This window comes from Protopterus annectens, chromosome 1.part0 (assembly GCF_019279795.1).
Source record: "Protopterus annectens isolate FY-2018-M chromosome 1.part0, PAN1.0, whole genome shotgun sequence".
Lineage (NCBI taxonomy): Eukaryota > Metazoa > Chordata > Ceratodontiformes > Protopteridae > Protopterus > Protopterus annectens.
The window spans coordinates 946,424,931-946,452,845 of NC_056725.1; the positions used below are offsets into that span (position 1 = coordinate 946,424,931).

Here is a 27,915-nt window from a genome sequence, read left to right on the forward strand (position 1 = left end):
GAGCCAGATCTATTGACTCACTCGTCAGGGGTTCCCCATCCGCTCGGTCACGCCCCGTCACTCCATCTAGCAGCTTGGCTGCTCCAATTCTAACTTAGCCAGGTCTGATCTTTTGTCACCAGCAGTCCAGGATATATTGGTGGCTTCGCATAAAGCTTCCACTACTAAAACATATACTAGCAAATGGAAGCGATTTGTATTCTGGGCGAATACACACCAGGTGGATCCCTTTATAGCTCCTTTGAGTAAGATATTAGAGTTCTTAACGGATTTATTTCATCAGGGTGCTTCTCCTGCTACTCTAAGAGTTCAATTGGCTGCCATTTTGAATTTCCATGTGGAAGAATGTGGAGCTCCTGTTATGGCTCACAGACTTTGTAAAGCCTTTTTAAAAGGAGTTTTTCATATTAGACCACCGGTCAGATCTCCGACGTCACCTTGGAGTCTAAATTTATTGTTATCTAAATTAATGTTGCCCCCTTTTGTACCCGCCTCTTCTTGCCCATTAAAATTTTTGTCCTGGAAAACTCTCTTTCTGGTAGCCATTACTTCCGCTAGGCGAGTATCTGAACTTCAGGCTCTCTCCATCAAGCACCCTTATTTGATCTTTCACTCTGACAGAGTTTCTCTTCGAACCAATTCATCTTTCCTCCCTAAAGTGTGTTCGATTAACAATATTAATCAGTCCATTGAATTACCCACTTTCTTCAAAAACCACTCCAACAAAATGGAGTATATGTTACACAAATTGGATGTTCACAGACAGCTAAGATTTTATTTGGATAGAACAAAAGATCACAGAAAAACAGATCAACTCTTTGTGGCTTTTGCTGATAGCAGGAAAGGACTTGCAGTTACCAAAAGAACTCTTTCTAAATGGTTAACGGATTGTATAATCTATGTTTACGATTCTTCAAATCAACCCCTTTTACATAAACCCAAAGGACATTCCACAAGGTCAGTGTCTACGTCTTTGGCTCATGCAGCTCGCCTACCACTGGATGCAATTTGTGCGGCTGCTACTTGGTCTAAGCCACATACTTTTATTTCTCATTATAAAGTAGACAAGGTTTCTAGGGACAGGGCAACCTTTGGTTCCACTGTGCTCAAGAACGTCCTCCGTGAGTTCCTCAGGATCAAGGAGCTAGGGGCGCTACCCATGTGTAGAACAAAGCGGCGACGCTACCCATGTGTAAGACAACGAAGTAGATTGAACACTATCACATATAGAAGTTATGTCCTTACCATAACGTTCCATGTGGAGTGTTCATCTGCTTTGTTCTTACAGTCCCACCTCCCACCCTTAGGAAGAACGTTCTTTGATGCCTGGCCAGGAGCATTCTGCTACTGTTACGATATTGTGTACATAGTTGGCATATATATATATATATATATATATATATATATATATATGTGTCTGTTTAGATATATATATAGTTATCTGTAGATTCTTTCTATACATATGTGTATAAGCATGAATGTGCTATTCTGTAGATTGGTTTGCTTGCAAACTAGATCTGAGGTAAAGGCAGAGGGGGATTGTGGGTATTAGATTGTCTCGAGCTTCTTCTCGATGCAGAGCTTGCAAGAGGCCGGCACGGAGCCGAGGATCGGCTCCGAACCCATGTGTAAGAACAAAGGCGAGATGAACACTCCACATGGAACGTTATGGTAAGGACATAACTTCTATTTATTGCTGAGAATGCACTGGAAGTTATTGAACAAGTCAGTCAAAACAGGCCAAAGGTAATCTTTATCCACCACTGGCCAGATGCATTTTCTTTGAATGTGGGTTTCAATGCTGTTTCAATGAATGTTGAGTTTCAATGGCAGAAAAGTTTTAATGCTAAGTCTATTTTCATTGTGAGACTGTATTGCTTTGTTTGGCAGATGTCTATTAGTGTTTGTGCTATACAATATAAAATAAAAGTTTTAAATGAAATCCAAATAATCATTATAGAAGTAAAGCAGTATGCACATTACAGTGTTTATGGTAAGTCGGGTGAAATAGCCCTAAACAATGGGACACTGGAATGGCTGCAGTGGCCTGTGGGGCCATATTTTGGTTGTCTCTTTTTCAGGTTGTGTTTGAAAGTTGGTATCCCACAATTCCATTGGAGTGGGCGTGGTTACATCATTATGTATGGACATTTTATTTTAATCTGTATACAGATTTGTACCTACTTTTCATGGGCCTTTGTCCAGATTTTTGATGTTTCCAGGTTGAGAGGTATGTAGACAGGCACTTGCAACAACTGGAGCACCCTCAAAGATTCATCAGGAGAATCCAGGGTATGAATACCATGTCCTACACAGATTGCTTTAGGGTCCTTTCTTTGTACTCAATCTTCTACAGGTTACTGAAAGTTAATCTATACCTAGCATATAAGGTAACTAAGATCCAGCTTTGATGGATCTCTTGCACATTCTGAAGACAAACAACACCAGAAACACTAGATCCAAGGACCTGAATTTTGTTTGCAACATAAATAAAACCTGCTGGAGGGATGGATATGTATCTCAAAGGATCCCTGCTCTATGGAGCAAGTTTACCATCCACGTGAAGCAGAGCAATGACTCTGTTCAAAATAAACCTTGATCATTGGATGGGAAATTGCAACATCACCCCTTGTCAGGCCTCCATGTCTCTGCTGGACAGAGGTTGACAGTAAGTAAATTAATCCCCAACTAACAAACCCCCTACACATACACACATACATGACACTTAGCTATCTCTTTAATAACACACCCTGCCATATAGGCATCCAATGAACCCTAGGACAAAACTGAGTTGGGTTGAGCAGGAGGGTTGCAAAGACCCTGGTGCTCGTTGGCCTAGTATGAACCTATGAACTTAAAAATTCTGATTCTCTAGAAATTATATTTTCAGATTTTCTTCAGAAAGATTTATCTTTTTCTGAGACTTTATCTAAAATGAAAGAGGTATTTTGGTGAGAACAGAAGGAAACTGTTATTTCTCAACAGATGTATTATGACGTCTTACAGCTGGATGTTTCTACGTTTGCAGCTGTTCCTGTTGTTTAGTTTGCTTTAGGGAATTTTTTTCTCACAGTTTGTAGTACCAGACAGTCAACCTCTTGAACCTATGAAGGCTGACAGGTTGTACAGGTTATCTCAAACTCCTAAATACCTGTTTTCTATCCCTAAAACAGAGCCTCAGTAATTTCTCTATTCACTACTGCTGCTGCCAGACAAACTGCTAACACAATTCTCATTCCATATGACATGGATGAGAAAGCTTTTGACAAATTTGGGAAGAATGTTAATTTGTCTTCCACTTTAACATTCAGAATATTAAACTGCCAGGCTGACATTAACATTTTCACTTTTGCCTTTCAATAATTTGAAAAAGTTAACTGTTAATCTCACTTCTTCGGGGAAGAAAATTTCTTTGAATGTCTATTACTTTATGCTTCTTGTGTTAAAAAAATGGCTTAATGTGTTCCTATGACTCTACTAATACTGCCTGTAGGGCTGCTGCTTCTAGGTCATTTATGAAAAGATTTGATTAGCTGTGTTCTCAGAGCCATCTTAAAGATGTGAAAACTGACATTTTAAATTCTTCATTGGACAGGAAAGTTATTTTTATCCTTCATGCATCTGAGGTTTTTAAGGGGGTTGATGAGAGGGGAAAGCTGATTCAATTATTGACTCAAATATTTCAGCCTTCCTTGTCTTAAGGTAAATAAAAATTTTCCTTCCACCTCAGCTCCATTTTCCAAAAAATTGATTTAAATAACAAGGTGTCAATAAACAGAATTTTAAAAAGAAATTGCAAGGGGGCTCCAAAAGAAAAGGAAGGACTCATAAAGCCAAGGATAGCCCTTTAAGTCCGAATAACTATTTGCCTCTTCATCTTCAGCCTTACCCCACCCCCCACTCTGGCAGTCTTTCTGTCTCTCTGTGAGTAAACGTCTTCCTTTGTGGAACTAGATTATTTCAGACAAATGGGTTTGTAAACTTATTCAGCAGGTCTATACTTGCAAATGGGAGTCCCTCCATACTTTCTAGGGGATTTTTTGTTTCCCAGTAAACTATCCCTGCTTCCCCTAGGTTTTGCAGCAAATGTTATCTCAGTGAGTAACAAAATTAGTGCCTGCTGGGCACAGGGTCTTATTCAAGGATTTTTCTGGTGCTAAAAAGCAGGGACACAGAGGCCTGTTCTAGATATCTCCTTTCTCATTTTTTTTGTCAAGGTCCCAAATACCAAAATCTTATCCCTTCAAACTCTGTTACCCATCATCCCCTTATTAGCATTCATGGTAAAGCTAGACTTAAAAGATGCCTACCATCCCATTCCTGTTGACAAGCAAAACTCAGTCCTTCAGGAATGCTGATTGCCTCCTATGCAGGTAAGATGAAAGTACAACCAATGTAGATGCAGAGAATTTTAGATGCTTGCCTCCTGCCATTTCTTTTTGTTATTCTCACCATAACAAGCTATTTCTAAGCAGGGTTAAGCCCCCTTCCACCAGGCCTTTGGCTTCTTCAGTGGTTTTCTAGATAGGAGTGGACCCTAGAAGTATTCTAGAAACAGCAACTTAGTCATGTGCACTACAAACTTGATTCCTTTCCCATGTCAAGAACAGGTTTTGCTAGGACCCTTCTGTAGGTTTACCTGGATTTTTTTTGATGGAGGTGGTTTCTGGATTCTTAATTTATTTCCTCCTTCCTTCTTAGTTTCAACATTTATCTACCCAAATAGCATAATGTTGAACATAGTACAGTTCTGTAAGTAAGCTTACCATTGGTTTTATAGTGGTGAGCATAGCTGCCTTCCAAGCAGTTGACCCAGGTTCAATTTCCAGCCAATGCAAGAAGTCAGTGCATTTAATCCTGTGAGAGGTTGGCATAATGGTTAAGGTGTTTACCCTACAGACACAAGGTGCAGGGTTTGATTCTAAAATGGCCCACAAGGGCAGTTAGCCTAGTACTAATCAATAAGCCTGTGACTACGTGAGGTATTGCCGGCTATGCCAGGAGAAGTATGGCAGTGGATGTATAACATATGCCAGCATAGGTAGCTGGAATTTTGTAAAGAATTATATGTAATTTATATATCAATCAGACTTGTACAGATGTTTGTGTTGAAAAATGTATTTCTAATGCTGCTTGTGTTAAGAAATGTACCAAAAGTGGGTCCTGACTGTATCATAACTGATTAAATGTATATATTTTAACAGAGGATACAGGAAGAGAAGAGGTTAATATCAGTCCAGCTAATGTTGAAAAATAGTAAGAGATTAAATTATTTCATTTAGGCCAGAAATATTGTATCTTACAGTTCTGAATAAAGCCAGACAGGAAATGTCTGTGCCAGAGAATGGTTTATCAGCTCCTATAGGAAGAGTGGAAGTGTTTTATGATTTGCTATACCACATCTCAGCAAAGCTCTATCTATGTGTATGGTAACACATATGTGCTGAATTCTGGTTCAGTTTCTAGCAAAGGCAGTAACATGGGAACCAGAAGTCAGATGACCAGTTGTACATTATGTCATTCTGTAATCTAGGACAAAATGATGTTATAATACCAGATGAGAGAGAAGTCTTAGAGCACTCTGTTTTTGGAACCTGACAAAAAAGGACCCACGCCTACTTTATCTTGCCTTGGTCTAGTAAGTGACCAGTGAATAATAGTTCTTTAGATCAGTCAGGAAAATATAGTGAGATTAGTTAAGTACTGTTTTTCTGTATCTGTATGAATCTATTCATCTGTGTTATTTTAATATTTCTTGTGATTGAAACTCTAGTGTTTATTGTAAATAGATATCTATTATTTTTATGTTCTTTCATTATTTATTATTAAATATATTTACACTTTTCATTGTGGCTGGCCTTTTAGAATATATATTTAAACTTTGAGTGCACTCATATGTATTTAGTGACTCTGTGGCCACTCCTGAAAGCCCTACTGCACTGGTCAAAACATTACCATTTGTAGTAGCATTAATTTCACACAGTATAATTGGGTACCCTTGTAAGAGCCTTAGCTGGGTTTGGCGTTTCTGGTGGCAGTAACTACCTTATAGTCTAGGCAGAAGGAGACATAGCTAGTAAATCTGTGCCAGCCTTTTCCAAGTGTGTGTGTGTGTGTGTGTGTGTGTGTGTGTGCGTGTGTGTGTGTATGTGTGTCTGTAAATCAAATGTCAGAGTGTGTGTATCATCTGTTTAGAGCAGGGAGACGAAGCACTAGTTTCACAGAGAGGGTGCTAGAGGACTTTGCTTGGACACTCAGCTGACGGCTCAGATCTACATCTGTGCCAGTGAGGAGTCTCACTGGGTCCCTGGAGAGAGAGAGAGAGAGAGAAATCCAGACCCCAGACTGAGTGTGCTCCCTGTCTGCTTTTAAGGGGAATTGTGCTTGATGCAGAGAGCTGCATCTGGAAATACTGTGTGCATCTATTTTTGTTCAAGGTAAATATCCCTCACCAGTGTCAGTGATGAGGATTAAGAATCCTTGATTACTAGCCCAGATGGGGGATGTCACAGAGCCTATCATCTAGTAGGGATGTTGCCATAATGTTTAAGGTGTTTACCTTACAAACACAAGGTGCAGGGCTTGATTCTCACATGGAGCAATTGGCTAGGCTTAAAATAACCTACAAGGGCAATTAGCCTAGTACTGCTCTATGAACCCATGATAACAGTAGAAGTTCTAATAAGATCAGTGTTGCAGTGGCTATCCCCTCCTTCCAGTAACCTTTTTTCTGTGTTTTTCTATTTCCATGGTGTCAATGTATATATAGTTACTCTTGTGTTATGTTTACTAGCAAGAAAGTTCTGAGGTTTTTGGCACTCTGTCTTTTTATAAAAAGCTCTAGTGAAGTTCTTAACAGTTGGAGCAAGGGTATGAAAAGCTTAGCTACTGCAACAGTGATCTATTAAAACATTTAGTATTATGGTAAGTTTACTGCACTTTCTTTGTTATTCATATTATTGACTGCAATAATGTGACCATACTAGGAATCTAGAGATACTGTACATTAGCTTCATAAAACGTAATAAAAAATGGCAGGTATATAGTAAGTGACTCTGCATTGAAATATGTAGAGGGGTTCATTTAATCATGGAAACTGTGCAATCACTATGGAAATGCATTAAAGCTACTGAGTGCACTCCCTCAAGAGAAACCTCTGCAACAACTAAATTTGTATATGGAGGATAGACATTCCTCTGGTGTAGTCAGCAGTAAAGGATCACTGGTGTTTGCAGGCTAGAATGGATAAGCCCATGAAGACTCTGTAGAGATGTGTCCTAAGCTATGTGCAGCACTGCAACTCTAGAGAACACATTGTTTGATAACCAGAGAAAGTTTCGATAGAAGCTCTGACAGGGTAGAAATCCTGTGTAGAGTATTATGATGATGATGTTTGCTCCAGTGGTGTAGAGGGATAACGATTTGACTACTGCCCAGGAAACCTAGGCTCGATTAGTAGCTCAATGACTCACAAAATGGTAGGGAGGAATGGGCATACCCACCCTGGGGGTAGTGCATTCATTGATGGTGCATCATAATAAGAGGCATGGTCTGAAGATGTCACTTGCCTTTGCATGTGTGTCAATGAGTGCATGGTAGGGAAGTGGGGAAAGTGGGTAGGTCATATTGCTAGAAGATGGGCAATGGACCCTGCAAGACTCCCTTAGTTTCCTTGATGGCCCAAGAAATGGATTGGTGGTGAAATGTAGTGCTGGTAGAGCCAGAGTGGGATTTGGAGTACTGCAATGGCTATAAAAATGATATTAAGGGAGGGAAAATGTTTGCAATGATGCTAAGGTTGGTATATGTTCCATAATCAATATGTGATGAAAGTTTCAAAATATGGTACTGTATAAATATGAATATCATACAACAGCATATGAAGTGATTTTAGAAATAAAAGGTACTTGGTAAATAATGAATATAAAAAAATGCATAGACATTATTTACATTATGGACAAAATGAAGGCAATACTTACTGACAAAAATATCAATGAGTCCCTGAAGAAATTTTTCACTGAAAGTGGTACTGAAAAAGATAACATCAGTGTTGTAGGATTTCCATTATTTAGAAGGCTTATATACATCTTACTGCACAAACGGTGATTAGATGCTTATTTAATGCAGTGGATGGTAACTGGTGCAAACGTTTAAGTCAGAAATTCATATCAAACACTCTTTAAACATGTTAGTCCATTAGAAAGAATCATTTGACGTACATACGAGTACCTCTACTTTCCAATATCTGTGATGGTGACTTAAGCCAAACAGTTTTGTTACCATAATGAAATGTTCATAGAATCTGTTTAAGCCCAGAAACGTGCGTTTTCCTTAACTTTTAACAGTATTCTACTACAGCTCAATCCTGCTGGGAGCTCAGGTACATAGATACTGTGGCATATTTGGTGACCAAATGTATGCTGAGTGCTTATCTAGAAAACCTGGTACTGATTATTCATGATACTGAAATAATTATTACCAGGCCATTCAATATGCATATGCATTTCATCGTATCTTCAGAACTGACTGTTTTAAAATTGTTTAACTTTACTTTAGCTTACAGAAAGTAATTGCAAGTGTTCACCTCTGTAATCCAAATGTGTCATTGTTATACTATACTTTGAACTAATTCAGCACCTTCTCTCTTTAGAAGGGGTTGGTAATTTCAGATGTTTAATAAAAATATGTGCAGTTAATGCAGTGTTTTACAAGAAAATTTGGTTTTATCATTTCCTCAGGCTGCCACCCTATTACCAGTGCTATTGATGGGAAGAACACATGGTGGCAGAGCCCAAGTATTCAAAATGGCATGGAATATCACTATGTGACCATTACATTAGACCTTAGGCAGGTAAGTGACCTTAGATTTTGGAAATTCAATATATATTATGGGCATGTTTTCAGTCGCATAATAATGTGATATTCTAACATCTTTGGCCTATTTCTGGGTGCCATGTTGAAGCTTCCATTGCATTCTCCCATTTTAAAAATATTTACTAGTCACTTTAATTCATATTTTATGGGTTTGCAAACTGCCAATGTAATTCACTTTTGAATGATGCTGTCACTTGCAGTATACAACTGCATTTTTATATAACTCTGTATTCACCTTTTGCAATTAGCCTTTTAAATCTTAATGGTCTTTTGCAAATAGTTTCTAAATCTCATTCATAGTGTACATAGTTTTCTAAATCTTAGTTTCTGTTGAAAACAATTCTCTTATATGTTACTTATTTACCATGAAAATTTATTTTTTATTGAGTTATAAGTTTACAATAGTAAAACAGAATATTTGCAATCATCAGTGGCTATGTTATTATTTTTGTTGTTAAAATTCATTACCTTTGAATACAATTAGCCTCTGGCACAGTTTATGGATAAAATGGGCTTATGACCAGTCTGTCTCCCAGTTAAAAAAGTAAATGCAAGTAATAAAATTATCAAAAATTTAGTATTGCAAAACAGATAGATAAAAAGATTGATCAACAGAGAGACATAAGCCACACTCAGCACTTTATTCATACAGTTCCTGAAAGTGGCTTGGCATCTTGAAAACATATCCTGGGATTCAGAAAGAATTTCATTGTGAGTGTTTAAAGCTGGGGCCAAAAGGAACTGTTTCTGGAATAATGGAAAATGCAATTCAGAGATATTTTAACCACAGTGAGGAGTGACCTCATTATCATCTAATCTGTATGTCTCTGAATCACCAGTAATTACCACTAGAGCAAATCAGCCCTTGTCTGTAGTAAGCATCGCTGGGGGCCCATGCATCACATTAGTAGAGACACTCCCCATGTTCATTCCCACACATACATGTGCGCACATTCAAACACACAATCACACAAACACAGACGCATGCACACACACTGAGATAACTCTTACCTGCCCCTGAGATGACAGAAAGTCCCTGATGGATGAATACAGTCAGTCACTAATGCTAGACATTAGAGTTTTATTCTTCTTATTCTTCAGAAATTGCATAATTATGCTAGATCTACTGCTCTGTTAATGTATCTGATGTTGTTAATCTTCATTCATTCCTTACATGTGGGTTCAGAACCAATCCTCGGTTCCGACTTGACCATTTACCAAGCCCACACCAGCCAGGAAACTCTCGAACAAAGCTTTACCCATAGTGTCCTTCTCCATGTTACCTCAGATCTTGTTTGCTGCGTATGAAACAAGACGTGCCAGACAGCCTTTCAGCTAAGTGTTCATTTTGTTGATTATTTCAGAGGAAGTTTCTTCCTTTAAGTCTTTTCTTATAAAAAGTCTTTGTTGTTTGGTTGTACCTTTTTCACTAGTGCCCTATTTTCAGCTTACTTCTCTTTTTTCTACCTGTTGGTAACTCTTCTACCATTGTTGGTACCTTCCCTTACCCGGTTGGGTAGTCTTTCGCACCATAGTTGGTACTTCCTCTGTTCTTTTCTTACACCTAAGATTGTACTGCTTTTATTATTGTTGTTATATTTACTAATTTTGGATTGTGTGTTTTTCCTGTTTGGGAATTATTATACTTATAGGTTCATAGGTTCATAGGTTATTGTGGAAAACATGTCAGAAAAGAAAATGACTACTGGTTTAAAAGATGTGACAAATGTGACAGACAAATGCCTAATGTAGACAGTCATATGTCTTGTGTTTACTGTTTAGGGGGTTCTCATTTATTGGAGAAACCACCTTGTGATATTTGTAGGACTTTCAGTTCCCGCACTCTTGCAGAACACAGAAATAAACTGATGCTTGCTGGTTTACTAAAATCTTCCTTTTTGGAGGGGATCTCTGAGATGGAGGCTTCACCCCCTCCGAGGAAAGATAATAAAAATAGGAGTAAGTCTCTTCCCACTTCTCCTCATGAGTTGAAATTATCAGAACCAAGGCCTAAGGTTCCTAAGTTGTCACACAAGGAGTCTTCAGTTCCGAGACCAAAACACTCAGCTCTGATCTTGGCTCCAAAAGAAACGATTCCATCGGTGCCATCTATTCCTTCAGCACTGGACATTTCATCTGCTCCCACCTCTGCTACTGCACCATTAACTTTGCCTATGGCACTGACCACATCGTCTGCTCCCATTTCTTTGTCTGCTCAACCTTCAGCATCGACAGCATCGACAACCTCATGAAAACTACCTTGGCTCTGACACATCTCTCTGTGACTATAGTCACTTTGGAACCAGGGTTTTCCCTTCCTGAACTTCATAGCTGTCCTTCAACCTCGACTCAGAGAGATGAATTTCTTCCCAGGACCAGATACTCCCCATTGCTGGTCCCCTTCTATGGACAGCAGTATAGTCCTTTCCTTGAACGTCCAGTTTCACTGTTGGGGGTTATCTACCTGTTCCTCCAAGAGTCTGTCTGAGTTAGATATAGTGAGATGGGTAGACCAGCTGTTGACGGCCAGAGGCATTTCTCTCTGAAACCCTCCCTCCCTCCCACTCGGAGCCGAGGGACCCTGTTCTGAGGACTCCACAGTGTTTTCCTCCTCCAACCTCTTTGCAGGTTTTGGAAGTTTTGTCACCGACTGCTATCCCTGTTCCAGTGGCTTCGGCACCGATAGTGGATCTCACTTCAATGCCAGAGACTTCTCTTTGGTCTGAACCCTCTGCGGAAACAGGCCATCCTTGGGTCCGAGATTGGCCTGCCTTGCCAGCCCTGTCTCTTCTGGATGCTCATTCCCTGAGGGTTGGTCCTTTGGGACAGAGTGTGGCACTGGTTCTGAGTTTGTCTCTTCTGGTTCTGAGCTCCCATCCCTCCTTGGGGGGTCTGGCCTTCCAGGTGATGGAGAGAGCTTTAGCCACAGCTGTCTCCCAGTTGGACCCATCAGCGTCGGAGACACGCCCTCCTCCTCCTCCTGCTTCTGAGACACAGCTACTACCTCACTACTGTTGGACATCAGGTTCAGGAGCCTCAAGTTAGCCTTCAGCAAGGTTCCCCTTCTGCGGGTTCCCCTCGAGGAGGTTCCTCGCAAGAAAGCATGCAAGAGAAAACATGTTGATTTCCCGGAGGAATCGCTGACTGAAGATACAGACTTCAATGATGGGGAAAGGTCCCCACAATTGCCCCCTAAAGATGTTTCCTTTAGGGACATCCTGGAAATACTGAAATTGAGGGTTGACTGGAAGTCCAGCATCCCTTCCCCAAGGAGAACGTATTCGTGCAGGCTTTCTGAGCCCGACCCTCTACATCCTGGGTGATCCCCCCCCTGCAGATGAACTTGATTAGTACATCATACAGTGGGCTTAGATGACACCTGATGCCATTCAGCTGATGTCACATAGGCAAGATAAGATATTCTCTCCACCAGAAGATCAACCCTCTTGGTCCAAAGGTCTTCCCATTGATGCTATGGTGGTGGTGGCAGCCACAAAGAAAGAGCTCAGTGAGGAATGCCCTACTGTCTATACCCTGAACAGGGAGTCATAGGAGATAGACAGGATAGGGAATTGGGTCTTTTCTTTGGTGACCTTTGCAATCAGGTCTATGAACTACTTGGCGCACTTCACGTGGCTTCAGGGAGACTAAATTTCAGAGCTTTCCAAAATGCTAGCAGGAGCAGTGTCTAATGAGGTACGGACAAGGTTGCCTCACAACTAGCCACCCTGGAGTCTATTTCCAATTCATCCATGAGGTTGATTTCACACTCAACTGAAGGGGTTGCAAGAGTGGCAGGCATTGGAGTTGTGGCTAGATGCCACACCTGGATGCGACTTCGTGATTTTGTGTACCCTTTCAAGTCTTCCTTCCTTAACACCCCCATAGAGGCCTCATCCCTGTTTGGCTTTAAGGTTAAGGATACATTGGCCAGGTGTGAAAAGGATGGTAAGACCCTGTCTGCCGTAGGTGTCCATTTCTCTACTCCTCAGAGACCCTACTCCAGGATCAAAATGAGTTGAAAAATGTGGTACTGAAAATCCCAAGGGCCTTTCTGTGACACAAAGGCTGAATTTTATTCCCAGGGCAGAGGGGGTAACTTAAATGGAAGATGCCCCTTTAGGGGCAGAGAGTGTCCATGTAACCAGGGATCCAGAGATTCTTTCTCCGGGCAGCCCTATCAGCGCTCCTGAAGAGCGGCCTGATTGATTGCCTCTGGAGGCAGTCGGGGGTCATTTCTGTCTGCACTACTTTGCCTGGCAAGAGATAACCACAGATACTTGGGTGCAGATGACAATAAACAGAGGATATCACATTCCCTTTTTTTCAAAGTCAAAGCTGACCAGACACATTCCAGACATTACACCCAGTCAAAGGGAATTTGCAGCAATAGAAATTCAAAAGCTACTTCAAAAAAAGAGTCATCCAAGTAGTCCCCCCAGATGAACAAGGATCCGGCTTTTACTCAGGATTCTTTTTAGTGCCAAAACAAACAGGGGACTGGAGGCCCATTTTAGTCCTCATGAACCTAAACAAATTTATCAAACAAGTAATGTTCCGGATGGTCACGGTACAGTCAATATTCCTTTTCTTGGGAAAAGATATGTGGATGTGCTGTATAGATCTTCAGGACACATATTACCACTTAAAAATGGACAAACACTCCAGAAGATTTCTCCACTTCCAGCTGGGGGCCAATCATTGCCAATTCCGAGCACTGCCCTTTGGTCTCTGTATGGCCCCCCGGAGTGTTCACCAAATGCATGACAGTGGTGACAGCTCACTTGAGACTATGAGGATTCTGGGTGTTTCCATATCTGGATGACTGGCTCCTTACTACCCCAACCGAGCATCAACTGTTGTTTATCTTGCAGCAAACACGGAAACTTTTGTTGCACTTGGGCATCACTGTGAATGAGAGCAAATGCAAACTAACTCCATCTCAAAGGCTGCAGTTCATAGGCGCAGAATTCGACACATGAATCTATCAAGTACCCCCCACCCACAGGTTGCAAAGGCTGAGACTTCAACTCCAACCAGTTTTAAACTGCACCAAGGTTCCAGCAAGAGTGATTCTACAACTTCTGGGGTCTATGGCAGCTTCTATCACAATGGTTATATTAGCGAGACTTCACATGAGACTCCTTCAATGGTTGTTACTAACTCAATGGTCCCTGATAGATTGTCCTATGTCTTACAAAATCAGGATAACCAATCTTTGTAAACAAGACCTTCTCTGGTGGCTGAAATCATCTCAAGATCTATAGAGTCGCTGATTCTCCGCCCCTGTACTCCTAGCCACAGTGACCACGGATGCTTCCCTGATTGGGTGGGGGGGCCATTATAAGAGACAGACAGCCCAAGGCACTTGGTCACACCTGGAGGCCAATTTGCATATCAGTGCTCTGGAACTGAGAGCAGTGCTTCTCATGTTGCAAGCATTCCATTCTGTCCTCCCACTGGGAACAACTGCCATTCAGTCAGACAACATGTCAGTAGTATGGTACATAAACAAACAGGGAGGAACCAGATCCTACCCTTTATGTCTGGAAGCCATGAGAATTTGGCAATGGGCAATAGCTTCCAGTCGCTTTTTTGTAGCAATGCACATTCCCAGGGATTCCAACCTGATTGCAGACAAATTGATGAGATGCATTCTCTTGCCTCATGTGTGGTCCCTCAATCCAATAGTGGCGGCAAACATTTTCAGTCGCTCGGGTCAGCCTTGCTGCGATCTATTTATCCCCCCACAAACCACTAATGCAGCAGCTATTTGCCCTAATCCCCACATGGGGGGGGGGGGTCACCGAGGGAAGCTCTCCTACTCAATAGGTCCATGGGTCTTCTATGTGCTTATCCCCCTCTTCCATTGATACCACAATTCATGAAGAAGGTTCTTTGATTGAGAAATAAAATAATCCTCATTCCTCCTTACTGGCCTTGTCAAATTTTGTTCCCATGTCTGTGGCCTCATCTAATGATTGCCAGGCAAAGTGATCTATCCTCTGCAGTTCATCACATTCTTTTGGCTTCATATAAACCATCCACCAGATGGCTTTACCTTTGTAAATGGAAGCGTTTTTTGCTATGATTCAAGGATAGGCATATTAACCCTTTTTCAGCACAAGTGCCTGTTGCTCTAGAATATTTATTTACTCAACTGGAGTACGGAGCTGCAGCTTCCTCTATTTGAGTCCATCTGTCTGCAGTATCCAACTATCATAATGGTTGTCTTCATGAGTCATCAATCTCTCACATACTGTGTAAAGCTTTTCTAAAAGGAGTTCTGCATATTAAGCCCCCTTTAAAAAAAACAATTGAACCATGGGACTTGACAATGGTCTTGCAATCTCTAACCAGTTCCCCCTTTGATCCTGCAGCCACATGTGATCTGAAATTCTTATCTTGGAAAACGTGTTCGTGGTTGCTATTATGTCTGCTAGATGTGTATCAGCATTACAAGCTTTGAGTATGAAGCTTTCATATTTGATCTTTTACAAGGATAGGGTTTCCTTACAGACATACCCTTCCTTTTTTCCAAAAGTGATTTTGGATCTGACTATTAACCAAACTTTAGACCTAGCTGTATTCTTCCCAAATTACTCTAATAAAGGGGAATATACTTTGCATTTGCTTGACATTCACAGACAACTATGCTTTTATCTTGACAAGACAAAGTCCTTTAGAAAATCTGACCAGCTACATATTGCCTCTTCTGGTCTTAAGATGGGGAAAACAGTAGCTAAAGTTACCCTATCCAAATGGCTTAGAGACTGCATTACCTACATATACCGAAAAAATAACATGGTTATTCCTGCAAGGATTAAGGCACACTCAACAAGGTCAGTTTCAACTTCTATAGCCTTCCATTCCAGGGCTTCCATGAATTATATTTGCGCAGCAACAACATGGTCCTCTCCTCATACATTTATTATGCATTATAAATTGGACATGATTTCTAGGGGAAGAGCTTCCTTCGGCTTAATGATACTCAGGAATATTCTTCCTTTTGGCCTCCCAGGAAACAGGTAGCTAGGGACTCTGTCCCACATGTAAGGAATGAAAGAAGATTAACAACATCAGATAAAAAAGTTATGCCTTGTCATAACATTCCATCTGTGTTGTTGATCTTCATTCATTCATTACAAACCCACCCTCCATCCCCTCCAAGGGCTCTTGGAGGTTTGGTTATTGTCCTTCCATTCCTGGTATGGTACTTGCTTAGAGAAAGCCTCCACTTTCCTTTCTATAAACTGTCCTGTCTTCTGGGCAAACTCGATCTGAGGTAACATGGAGAAGGGCACTATGAGTAAAGCTTAGCTTGAGAGTTTTCTGGCTGGCGCGTGTTTGGTAAACGGCCGAGTCAGAACTGAAGATTGGTTCCGAACCCACATGTAATGAATGAATGAAGATCAACAACACAGATGGAACGTTATGGTAAGACATAACTTCTTTTTTAGGTGACTCAAAGTGATATTTAAAAACCTCCATCGCATCATCTAGTATTCTTATTGAATCTGTTTGTAAGTCTTCAGCACAGGTATGGCAGACCCCCAATCAGACACACCCATATTGCTCATAACTGTCCTGTCATTGATTTTGTCCCTGTTCTGTTCTTCATAACTCATACTACAGCTATGAATTGTTAATGTGCTGCTGTCTTTTTATCAAGGGTAAACGATTTGAACCTTTACTCCTATTTTACTTTAATATTTTTCAGTGAATTAATGTAAAATTTAAGAAGGTTCCCTGGTGTCTAGTAGCAATACAGAGAAATAAAGCTTTTTCCCATTCATTTTAATCCTGGTGTCTAGTATCTTCCACTCCAGCCCATACATCTGTGATGCTGTTCCATTAACTTTTTAAATAACTTTTGGGGAATATTTAAAGAATGTCCCTGATGTCTAGTGCTCCCACCTGTTCATACATATATGGTACTGAAAAACTATTGTACTATTAACATTTTAAGTGACTTTAAGGGGACATTTAAAGTTTATCCCTGGTGTATAGTGTTTCTTCCATCCATCCATCCATGTTTCTTGCTGTAAAACTGTTGATGTGAAGTTGTTAAATCTCACCGTTTATTCTCACTGATGGGTTCGAAGCCGATCCTTGACTCCGACATGGCCGATAGCAAAGCTCAAGGTTTGCCAGTAGCTCGAGACCAAGCCCCTAATCCCACAATGTGCTACCGGAATCACCTCAGATCTAGTTTGCCACGGCAAGAGAGATCTCAGTGATCCAGCTAGCTCGGACCATTTGTGGGAAAAATAACAACAAGTTTATATAAAAAACTTTTCTTTTTCTTACTAAAATAGTTGTGTGTTCATATCAGCTTGTTTATTAATATAATCTATAGTTTATGTAGTTTTAGACAGTTTAAATAGTTAGTGCCCTGTTGGCTTCTTGGTTTGTGTGGGCCTTTACCCTATTTACTCTTATTAGTCTTTCTAATAGTCAGGGTTCTTCTCTATGGGCCTCTTAGCCCTATATTTGTAATCTGTAATTATATTGTTATAGTTAGTGCCCTGTTTGGGCTTAGTAGTTTTGTGGATCTTTAAAAGTTAGTAAGGATTTTCTGTCTTACTCTTTTCAGTTTACTATTTGTTATTAACTATGTCGGATGAAAAGGAGAAATCTCATCCTAAATCAGAATTCAAAAAATGCCCAGATTGTGGGCAGAAAATGTCTGTCACTGACGGACACATCCAATGTGTCTACTGTCTGGGGGCTAAACACCTCCAAGACACTTGCAGCATTTGCCATTCTTTTTCTCCAAGAGTCCTCTTGGAGAGAAGGAGGAAGCTAATAGATAGGGGATTGCTACAGCAATCTTTTTCTGAGGTTTTGAGTAGCCATGAGGGTACTAGCACGTCCTCCAAATCCTTGAATTCCAGATCTTCAGACAAAATGGCAAAAAAGGCAAATATTTCAAAAGGAGGGTCATCGGTTCCACAGACCTCGGAACCGAGTGTACCTTTGAGTCGGAGCCAGCTCTCGGTTTTGGAGCCAGTCTCTGAAGTTCCTTCTTCACCTCTGCTCCAGTCAGCACCTTTGGTGCATTCAGCTAAGTCCTCAGTCAGCCTTTCAGATTTGGACATGGATTGGCTAGTGCAGAAGCGTTTACAGGCACTAGTACTGGCCAAATTGTTGTCGTCCCCGACCAGCTCGTCGGTGCCGAAGACCATGGAACCAGATTTGTCTACTCCTCCTCCTAGCCATACGGGACTCTCGGAGTCGAAGGAAACTAAACCAATGATGGTCGAACCCTTGGAGCCAGTATACATACCGGTGTTATTGGCTCCATCTACTCAGCTGTCCTCGGCGCCGACCAAGGACTCTAGGAGCCGACGGTCTCCCGTCGGGTCCGGGGAGGATAGTCAAACTGATTTGTCGGTGCCGACTCTTCCTCTCGGGGCTTCGGCTCGGATGAACTTGGCTCCTACCTCGGGCTCGGAGCCCAGGGTTTCGATGCGGGAAGATCGGACGGTACTCTCAGGTCCAACCACTCCTTCTTATCAGAGCCATGGTGCCTTCGATGCTATGAGGAGAGTTTTGTCTCCATAGACAACATCAGCATCAGTTCAGCCTTCCCTCTCCCCTCAAGCTCCTGCGTCTGCTTCTACATCTACCGGTCCCTCTAAGCGTAAAGACCCCGAGCCTCAAGTACCCCCACAGGACATCCCCTACTCTTCTGAGACCTCCCCAGATCCCCCCACTGAGGAGGTGCCCAGGAAGAGACTGCAAGAGGAGGCACTTAGACTCCCCACAGGAGTCTTTGACATCTGATATGGACTTAAATGAGTCAGAAGGGTCCCCTCGATCCCCCTCTGAGGATATCTCCTTTGCAGAGATACTAGAGATCCTTAGTCAGAGGGGCGATTGGTAGTCCAAGACCCCTACTGATGATGAGTCCATGCTCTTGAAGGCTTTTGGGTCTCAATCTTCCACTTCTTGGGTGTCTCTGCCTTATGACGAGCTCATGGAACTGATTTCTCGTAAGGCGTGGGAGTCACCAGAGGCCATAGAACGTGTTCCTTGTAAGCCCAACAAATTCATGTCTACCCCAGTGGACAAGCCATTTTTGACAAAGGGAGTGCCTGTCAATGCCATGGTGGTAGCTGCAGCCACCAAGAAGGAAGTATCTGAGACATCCACCTCTATCCATCCCCCTAACAGAGATCCTAGGGTCATGGATAGATATGGGAAGCAAATGTTTAGTTCAGCGACTTTTTCTCTGTGATCACTGAACTACTTAACCCACTTTACGAGACTACAGAAATATCTCCTGAAAGAGCTAGGAGATACTCTCCAGGGTTCAGTAGCTGCAGGGGTGACTGACAAAGTCAACACCCATCTTGCTACCCTAAACTCAGTGGTAAACTCGTCCATGCATCTCATATCCTATGCAGCTGATGGTTCGAGTAGAGCCGCTAGTTTGGGCATTGCTCTTCGAAGACAAGCCTGGATGCATCTCTGTTCCTTTGCGGAACCCTTTAAGTCTTCCTTTATTAATACCCCATTCGATGACCCATCACTGTTTGGGCCTAAAGTAAAGGAAACTTTAACCAGGTGTGAGCAGGAAGGCAAGACCTTATCTGCCGTTGGAGTCCGTTTCTCGACCCCTACTCGGCCCTACCCCAAGGGCCCTAGAGGAGGGAAAATGTGGTTCCAAAAAGCACAGGGAGCCTTTCAGGACACACATGGAGATACCCCCTCTAGAGGCAGAGGAGGGGGTTACAACGGAAGACGCCGACCCCGCAGCAGAGGGGGTCCACAGCAACAGGGTGACAGGGGTCAGTTCTCCGGTCAACCCCACCAGCTCCCCTGAATAGGGGACCGACTGTTCAGCTCTGGAGGCAGTTGGGGGTCACTTGTCTTTGTACCCAGAAGCCTGGCTAAACATAACATCAGATACTTGGGTACAAAGCATCATTTCCAGAGGATATTTCATATTGTTCTCTTCCCCTCCCATTCCTGTAAAGAGAATCCCAGATGTTCCACCCAGTCTCAGGGAACAAGCAATCATAGAGGTCCACAGATTGCTAGAAAAAAGAGTCATCCAACCAGTCCCAGCAGACACAGTTGGATTCGGAACTTACTCAAGATTCTTTTTGGTACCAAAGAAAACAGGGGACTGGAGACCTATCTTGGACCTCAGCAGACTCAACCAGTTCGTAAAGAAAGAGAAGTTCCAAATGGTCACACTTCATTCCATTCTTCCCTTCCTAGGGAAAGGTGATTGAATGTGCTCCATAGATACCAAGGACACGTACTATCACATAAAGATGAACAGACGCTACAGAGATCATCTGCACTTCCGTCTGGGAGCCAATCATTGCCAGTTTCGAGCCCTGTCCTTTGGTCTCACGACAGCCCCCAGAGTTTTCACCAAATGCATGGCAATGGTCACGGCTCACCTGAGATGTCTAGGATTCCAGGTGTTTCCATACCTAGACGATTGGCTCCTCACCACTGCCACCAGGCATCAATTGACTCAGGCAACACAATACACTATGACACTCTGCCATCAATTAGGCATTACAATCAACTTCAAAAAGTCTGCCTTATCACCATTGCAGCATACCATTTTTATAGGAGCAGAGTTAGATACCTCAACTACCACTCTATGTCTCCCTGTCAAAAGAGTCTTTCTTCTCCACCAAAACATCAGCTCACTGGTGTCAAAGAACAAAGCTACAGCAGCAGAGGTATTGAAAGTGCTAGGTTTGATGGTGGCAGCAATCCTGGCTATACCACTTGCAAGGATGCATATGCGAATTCTTCAATGGCTCCTTTTCCCTCAGTGGTCTTACCAGAAACTACCGATGCACCACATGATTCTCATCACGGACTCTTGCAGGAGAGACCTTCGGTGGTGGTTGATGTCTCTTCATGTCACAATCGTAAGACCCTTTGTTCTCTCCCCCAGTAGCCACTGTGACCATGGACACTTCCCTGATAGGGTGGGGGGGGGCATTTTCAGGGAAAGACTGCCCAAGGCACATGGACAGATCAAGAATCACATCTGCACATCAATGTTCTAGAGTTGAAAGCAGTGCTTCTGGTGTTGCAGTACTTTCAGGACTCTCTCCCTCTAGGAACTATTTCAATTCAAACAGACAACATGTCAGTTGTCTGGTACTTAAACAAGCAAGGTGGAACCAAGTCTTACCCCCTTTGTCAAGAAGCCCTCATGGTCTGGCAATGCGCTGTGTCATCCCAGCATTTTCTGTTAGCAACGCACATCCTGGGGAATTCCAATGTGATAGCGGACAAGCTAAGCGGGGTGATATTGCTCCCTCATGAGTGGTCTCTCAAACAACAGGTTGCGGAGTTGATTTTCCGCAAATGGGGCCTGCCTTGCTACGACCTTTTTGCCAGCCACATCAATTCAAAATGCAGAAGCTACTTTGCCCTAATACCACCTCCTGGTCATCCCCTGAGGGATGCACTTTTACACGATTGGCCCCCGGGTCTCCTTTATGCATTTCCACCCTTCCCATTAATAGCCAGATTTTTACAGAAAACAAAAATCACTGGGAAGGACTGTTATACTCATAGCCCCCTACTGGCCTTGAAAGATTTGGTTTCCATTTCTCCACCATCATCTGTTGGAAGATCCATGGATCCTGGACCCAGTTCCGGACCTTCTGACGCACCTATCAGGGGACCTTCATCCTTCACTGCAGTCCCTGAAACTGACTGCTTGGCTAATCCACTTCCCCCTAATTGCCAGGCTTCATTCAATTTCAGAAGATACAAGACAAATTATCTTGTCTTCTGACAAGCCATCTACCAGGAAATTATATGTCAGTAAGTGGAAAAGGTTCTCAATTTGGGCCAACACGCAGAACATTGACCCTTTCCGAGCTCTGCTATCTTCTATTCTAGAATTTTTGACAAAAATGTTTAAGGAAGGGACAGCAGCTGCTACAGTTTGAGTTTAGTTAGCTGCCATCTCAAATTTTCACCTTGGGTTTGGTGGCTCAAATGTTATGGGCCATAAATTATCCAAGACTTTTCTTAAAGGCGTTCTTCATATGAGACCTCCGATCAAAATTCCCTATTCTCCCTAGAATTTAAACTTTATGCTGTCTCAAATTATTCTTCCTCCTTTTGAACCAGCATCTTCTTGTGATCTCAAATTTTTATCCTGGAAAACAATATTTCTTGTGGCCATTACTTCTGCCCGCAGAGTGTCAGAACTTCAAGCATTATCTATCAGACCACCCTAAATGATTTTCCATGCTGATAGAGTATCTCTCAGAACAAACCCCTCATTTTTACCTAAAGTCCGTTCTGAGTCAAATATCAATCAGGTCATTGAGCTGCCAGCCTTTTTTCCCAACCACTCTAACAAATTGAAATACATGCTGCACAAACTTGATGTTCACAGACAGCTCAGATTTTATCTTGACAGAACTAAGGGTATTAGAAAATCAGACCAACTTTTTGTATCCCTCTCAGAAGCAAGAAAAGACAATCCAGTGGCTAAAACAACCTTATCTAAATGGTTATCCGATTGTATATCCTTTGTTTATGAAAATGCGAACATGCCATTAACACACAAACCTAAGGCTCATTCTACCAGAGCCATCTCTACATCTTCTGCCTTTCAAGCTAAATTGCCCCTTGACAATATTTGCACTGCAGCCACTTGGTCTAAGCATCATACCTTTATCACGCATTACAAAGTAGATAAGGCTTCAAGGGACAGGTCTTTCTTTGGTTCTATGGTACTGAAAAACATACTCCCATGAGCCACCAAGGGTTGAGGGTGCTAGGGACGCTACCCATCAGTGAGCATAAATGGCGAGATTAAACAACTTCACATAAAGAAGTTATGTACTTACCATAAAATTCCATGTGAGTTGTTTATCTCGCCTTTATTCTCATGTCCCTCCCTCCTTCCCCCTCCTGGCTGACTGTTGACTTAGAGGCTAGTACCATCCTGGTTACTCAATATTCCTTCTTCCCCCTTGGGAAGTGTTTTTGGTAGAAATATATAAAAGGGTATGTATATGTATGTATTTAGCAGCAAACAAGATCTGAGGTAATTCCGGCAGTGCATTGTGGGATAAGGGGCTTGGTCTCGAGCTACTGGCAAGCCTTGAGCTTTGCTATCAGCCGTGTCGGTTTCGAGGATCAGTTCTGTACCCATCAGTGAGAATAAAGGCGAGATAAACAACTCACATGGAACGTTATGGTAAGTACATAACTTCTTTTTCTGTTAACTTCTTATGTGACTTATACTAGCAATGGTGCCAAGCACCCTCCCATATTGCAGGATTTGCTTGTTTTCCAAGGGGAGTTTTTTGGTATGACAGATTCTCTCCCACATACAACCCCCACCCTCACCAAATCACATTCACAGTCACTCTCCCCATTCAGCCATATACATACATGCATACTCCCTTTCCTACCTATCCCCTATCTAACTCCCATACTGCAACAACCCAGGCAGACACACACACACACACACACACACACACACACACACACACACACACACACACACACACACACACACACACACACACACACACACACACACACACACACACACACACACACACACACACACACACACACAAAACCCACACACAAAACCCCTGCCACTACCTGTCCCCTAAACTCAACAGCACTTATCTCTAATGCAGTTTCACCCATTCAAAGTAATGGATCAATGCAAACATTTGGTCAAATTCATTAACTTGACTGGCTGAGCTAACTTCTATGAATCCCTCAGCTACATAAATGCCTCACCGCAGGTATTTCCAGGACAGTTCATATGACAGATTAGCACAGGTCACTCCGATCGACTGTCTCATTAGCATTTGCAGTAGGCCACAGAGACCACCCGCTGTGGTGCTGCTGCACCTCCTCTGTGTAGAGTGCTGCAGTAGGGCAGTCTCTGAACTGGAAATAGTTACCACTTGTTGTTGTCTTTTGGCTTTTCCCAGTTAGGGGTCACCACAGCAGAACTCCGGTCCACTAATGATTGTCAGTAGATTTTTTTGACGAACGCCAAGGTGCCAGCTCGACGTTCAACCTTCAATGAAGGCACGCCCATTTACACATGTCTTTCGAACACCCACCCAGCCATGGGGAGGACATGCAGACTCCACACAGAAGGCACTCCATGGACTCCAGCCAAGAATTGAACAGGAGAACTCCTTGCTGTGAGGCAACAACGCTGCCGCTGCACCACCGCAGATGCTAGTATTTAAAAATGCTTATCATTGGCAGTATACTGGTCATGATGTATTACATGTTCAGCTTACTTTGCTGTAATTTCAATAACTGTCCTTTTCTGTTTCTCAGACTCCCCCTTTTGAACTTTACCACATTTTTTCTGCGTAAAACTTCTAGGATAGCATGTGGCTTAATTATGAAGTTATTGGAGAACTGTTATCAGAGTACACTCTTTTGAGATTGTGTCAGATATCTAATGCAGAATTTAGAAAATATGTTTGGTTAGCAGCTCTTGGCTCAGTGAGTCCATGAAATTACTTCTTCTATGCTCAAAACAGAATTTAAATAGGGAATCTGACAATCTACCACTTTTATTTTGAAGATCATATGATCTTATTGCTTAATGAATTGATGCAGTAGACCAAGAGGCTGATAAGAAATGTTATTTGCTGTAAGCAGCCTGATATACTGACCACATAAATACTGTCTCACAATAATATGCATCTCTTAAAGATGCAGTTAAAATGCACGGATTCCTTTAGGAGGCCTTTAAGGATTCTAGGGCAAAAATGGTTACTGTGTGAATACCTCTTCCTTTTGTAAAGTTTATCTATGTCCAGTCATCATATTTTGAATTGTGTTAAGTTAATTCTGTTTTACTCACATGATAATTTTTGTTCTTCAAAGGGCTGCTTCCTTGCTTGAAATATGGGACTTTGTGGCAGCCATTTTATTGAATTTTTTGTTTTTTTATTTCAGAGCGTGCTTCTTTCTTTTTTGCTGCTACAGGGCTCATGTCTGCTTTATGCTGGTGTGAGATTTAGTTGTGCTGGTTCGATTGAGGACGGATTTATGTTTTTGTGTTTGTTAATGCTTAGGCATGGCAGGATCACCATTCAGATGACTGCTGTGCACTGCTATAGAGTTTCTTCTTACCACCACTCCTAAGATCCCTTGAGGTTATTATCAATAAATAAGGGGGATGCGGGGAGGTGAAATGTAGCATTGCACTTGTATGGTTCTTGTGCTTACTGTATATCTATCACAGGCATAGCTGGCTCACCTAGTACTCTGTGTTGGTCCATGAACATGTTTCCCAATTTCTCAACTCTTAAAATGAACAGCAAAAAAGGACATTGGCTTGCTGTAGAAAGTGAAGAACAAAAAAAAAAAAAAAAAAAAAAAAAGATAATTGAAGTGTTGAAGTGCCTTCATGTAGCATCATCTCAGTACACTAAAATACATAGACAGTTTCTCGATCTTGGCCCCTAACAATCTCCTCACCCTTACTGTGCTATTGTTATCTATCCTGTGTGGCAAAGAATGCTCATGTCAATTGTCATATAGGATGTCTTGAATGATATGACTTAATTCTAAAGATGGCCTGATATGTAACTAGGTTGCTGTCTAACACATATGTGACATTTATGAACTTTTGAATGATACTGTATAATTCATAAGTGGCCTGATATTTAAACTTAGCGTGGTCATAGTAAGCTAAAGCTAAAGCACTCCGTATGAAGAAATATAGCAATGCTTAGTAAAACCTTACTATGTGTGTATTGAAAAAGCAAAAACGGGGGTGTAATACTTCATGGTAATCACTAGCTAATTTCATGAAAGGAACTACTGTTACCCATTGCTGGGCCTTTACAGACATTCAGTTTCATTGGAAGCAGATCTAAAAAGTTTTAATAATTCAAGGTCCAGCTTTATCCTGGTTGATGTCATTTACTGTAATCACCATTTCAACTCAGGTTTATAAAAAAATTTTAGGCAGCAGTTTATAAGAAATGATGAAGTATATTGATATTTTACCATACAGGGTACTTAAAAAACTGTAAAGTTTTTGGTGGAAAGGCTTATGAAACAGGATTGTTTCACAGGGTAGATCAGTTTCAGGCTGACTTCAGTTGATCTGATTAGTTACTTCCTTTCTAATTAAGTAGCTGGATTTTTAAGCTAATAAAAGGAATTTTAAATTTTATGTCAACATTCCTAAGGGGATAATGATTGTAAACGGTCATTGTTTGTACCTTTCTGTGATGCACAGCAGCATTGTGGTTGTCCTTACAAAAAATAAAATAAGACAACCATAAGTGATGCAGAAAGTCAGCTTGTTTTTTTAATAATATGTAATTCACAGATATTAGAAGTGCTGTTCCAAAGCATAAGTTGTGTGATCCATATCACATTGTATATTGAGTGTAATAAAGTAGCGCACCTTCATTGCTTGTCCCCCCTCATCTGAAAATAGGGTTTACAGTCTTGCTAGCTCTCAATAACTTGCTGCATCGGAACAGCCCTCTATAGTGGAAATAGCTTAGTTCTGTATTGTGACTGTACAGTATTCTGTTGTGTCCTTTTTTAGTGCTACTGAACTGCCTTGTTTATGCTTGACCATTTGAAAAGTTAAGCAAGCAAGAAGTAACCTAAAATGGTGGGTTGCTATCACGAAAACAAACAGGCTGAAGAGCAAACGGCTTTTACATCGAAAATGCAATTCATTGATGTGTTTATTGTGAGATCATGGTACCATAAAGTTAGAAAAATTTGCCCTTTCCTCATTGTAGTGTGATCTCGGAGTTGGTATATATTATTAGCGAGGGGTGTGGGGGGCACAGCCCCACACAAGAATGACTTAGAGGAATGGCATTTTCTATGCTTAAGCCATTCACTCTCCGGTCTTTTCGAGCTCATAATATAGACCCAAAATGTCTGCTACTACTGGGCAAATCTGCTCCTTTTTCTATGCTTTACTTTCTCCTAAACAAACTTCACATTCATTCCATTGCTAGCTTTGCCTCATAAGTTAAGTTAAAGTGTAGTCTATGCTTAGTTCTACTTTGCAGCATCCTTTCCTAAAAGAACACTTACATAATGAATTACTTGCCTGTTTATTGGCTAAACCTCATTCCAGGAATTATTTAAATCTGACTGATGCATCTCTAATGCTTCAGCCATCACTGGTATGCTGATAACATTTTCATTAAAAAAAATGACCAGAGCAGAAGCTAAGAGTGTTGTGCAATATAACCACATATTGAAACACTTAATGTGTAATGTCTTAATATCATACTGTCATAATATCACAATAGGCATTTATTTTTCCTTGCATCCTCTGCTGTTGGTTCTTCCTTTGAACTGGCTTTTCTGTTAAAGTTTTGACAAGCAAAAAAATCAAACTGAAACATGAAGTTTTCTGCATTTAAATGCATAATGATAGTGCTTGGTGAAATACTTTCTACAGTTTGTTTGCTTTCTGTCCTTCTGCAAGCAGCTAAACGCAGTTTAGATGCTAGATATATTTAAATTATAACATAAGTAAAGTTGTTTTATCTATTATCTTATTGCTGACGATAGGGCTCTGTCTAATACTATAATGATATTAGTATCAGTGGAGAGGCACAGTGGCTCAGTGAGTAGCACTTTTGGCTCAAGCAGAAGGTTCTACTGTTTGGCTGCCAGTTAGAATGATTTCTGCTCAGAGTTTCTGTGTCCTCCCTGTGTTTGCATGGGTTTTCTTTGGATACTGTGGTTTCCTCCCACTTTCAAAAGACATGCAGTAGGTGGTTTGACAACTCTAAATTGTGAATAGGTGTGTGATTGCATGTGTGATATGGAAGAATGCCTGCCAATTTATTTCCATTCTCTTCTTTTCCAGTGAAATGGTCTGTGGATGGTGATAACTGTTTATATGATTGTTTCTGGAGCGGGATGTGTCTTAACAACAATGGATGGATGAATCAGTACCTGTCTTTGCATCTGCTTCCTATCGAAAGCATTGGACCCAATTCTGTGATTCCTGAACTAATTGAAATGTATACTGTAACTGAATGAATA

General features: G+C 41.5%; 1 protein-coding gene across 13 annotated transcripts in view; it reads left to right on the plus strand.

The window, feature by feature from the left end:
• The window catches only part of LAMA2 (laminin subunit alpha 2), a 4,753,606-nt gene that overhangs the window by 975,123 nt on the left and 3,750,568 nt on the right, over positions 1 to 27,915 (plus strand). For all 13 annotated transcript variants that reach the window (XM_044064325.1, XM_044064371.1, XM_044064344.1 and 10 more), the window contains exon 3: positions 8,739 to 8,851. In XM_044064325.1, coding sequence (XP_043920260.1) covers positions 8,739 to 8,851 — 113 coding nt within the window. The remainder of the gene's footprint in view (positions 1 to 8,738; positions 8,852 to 27,915) is intronic.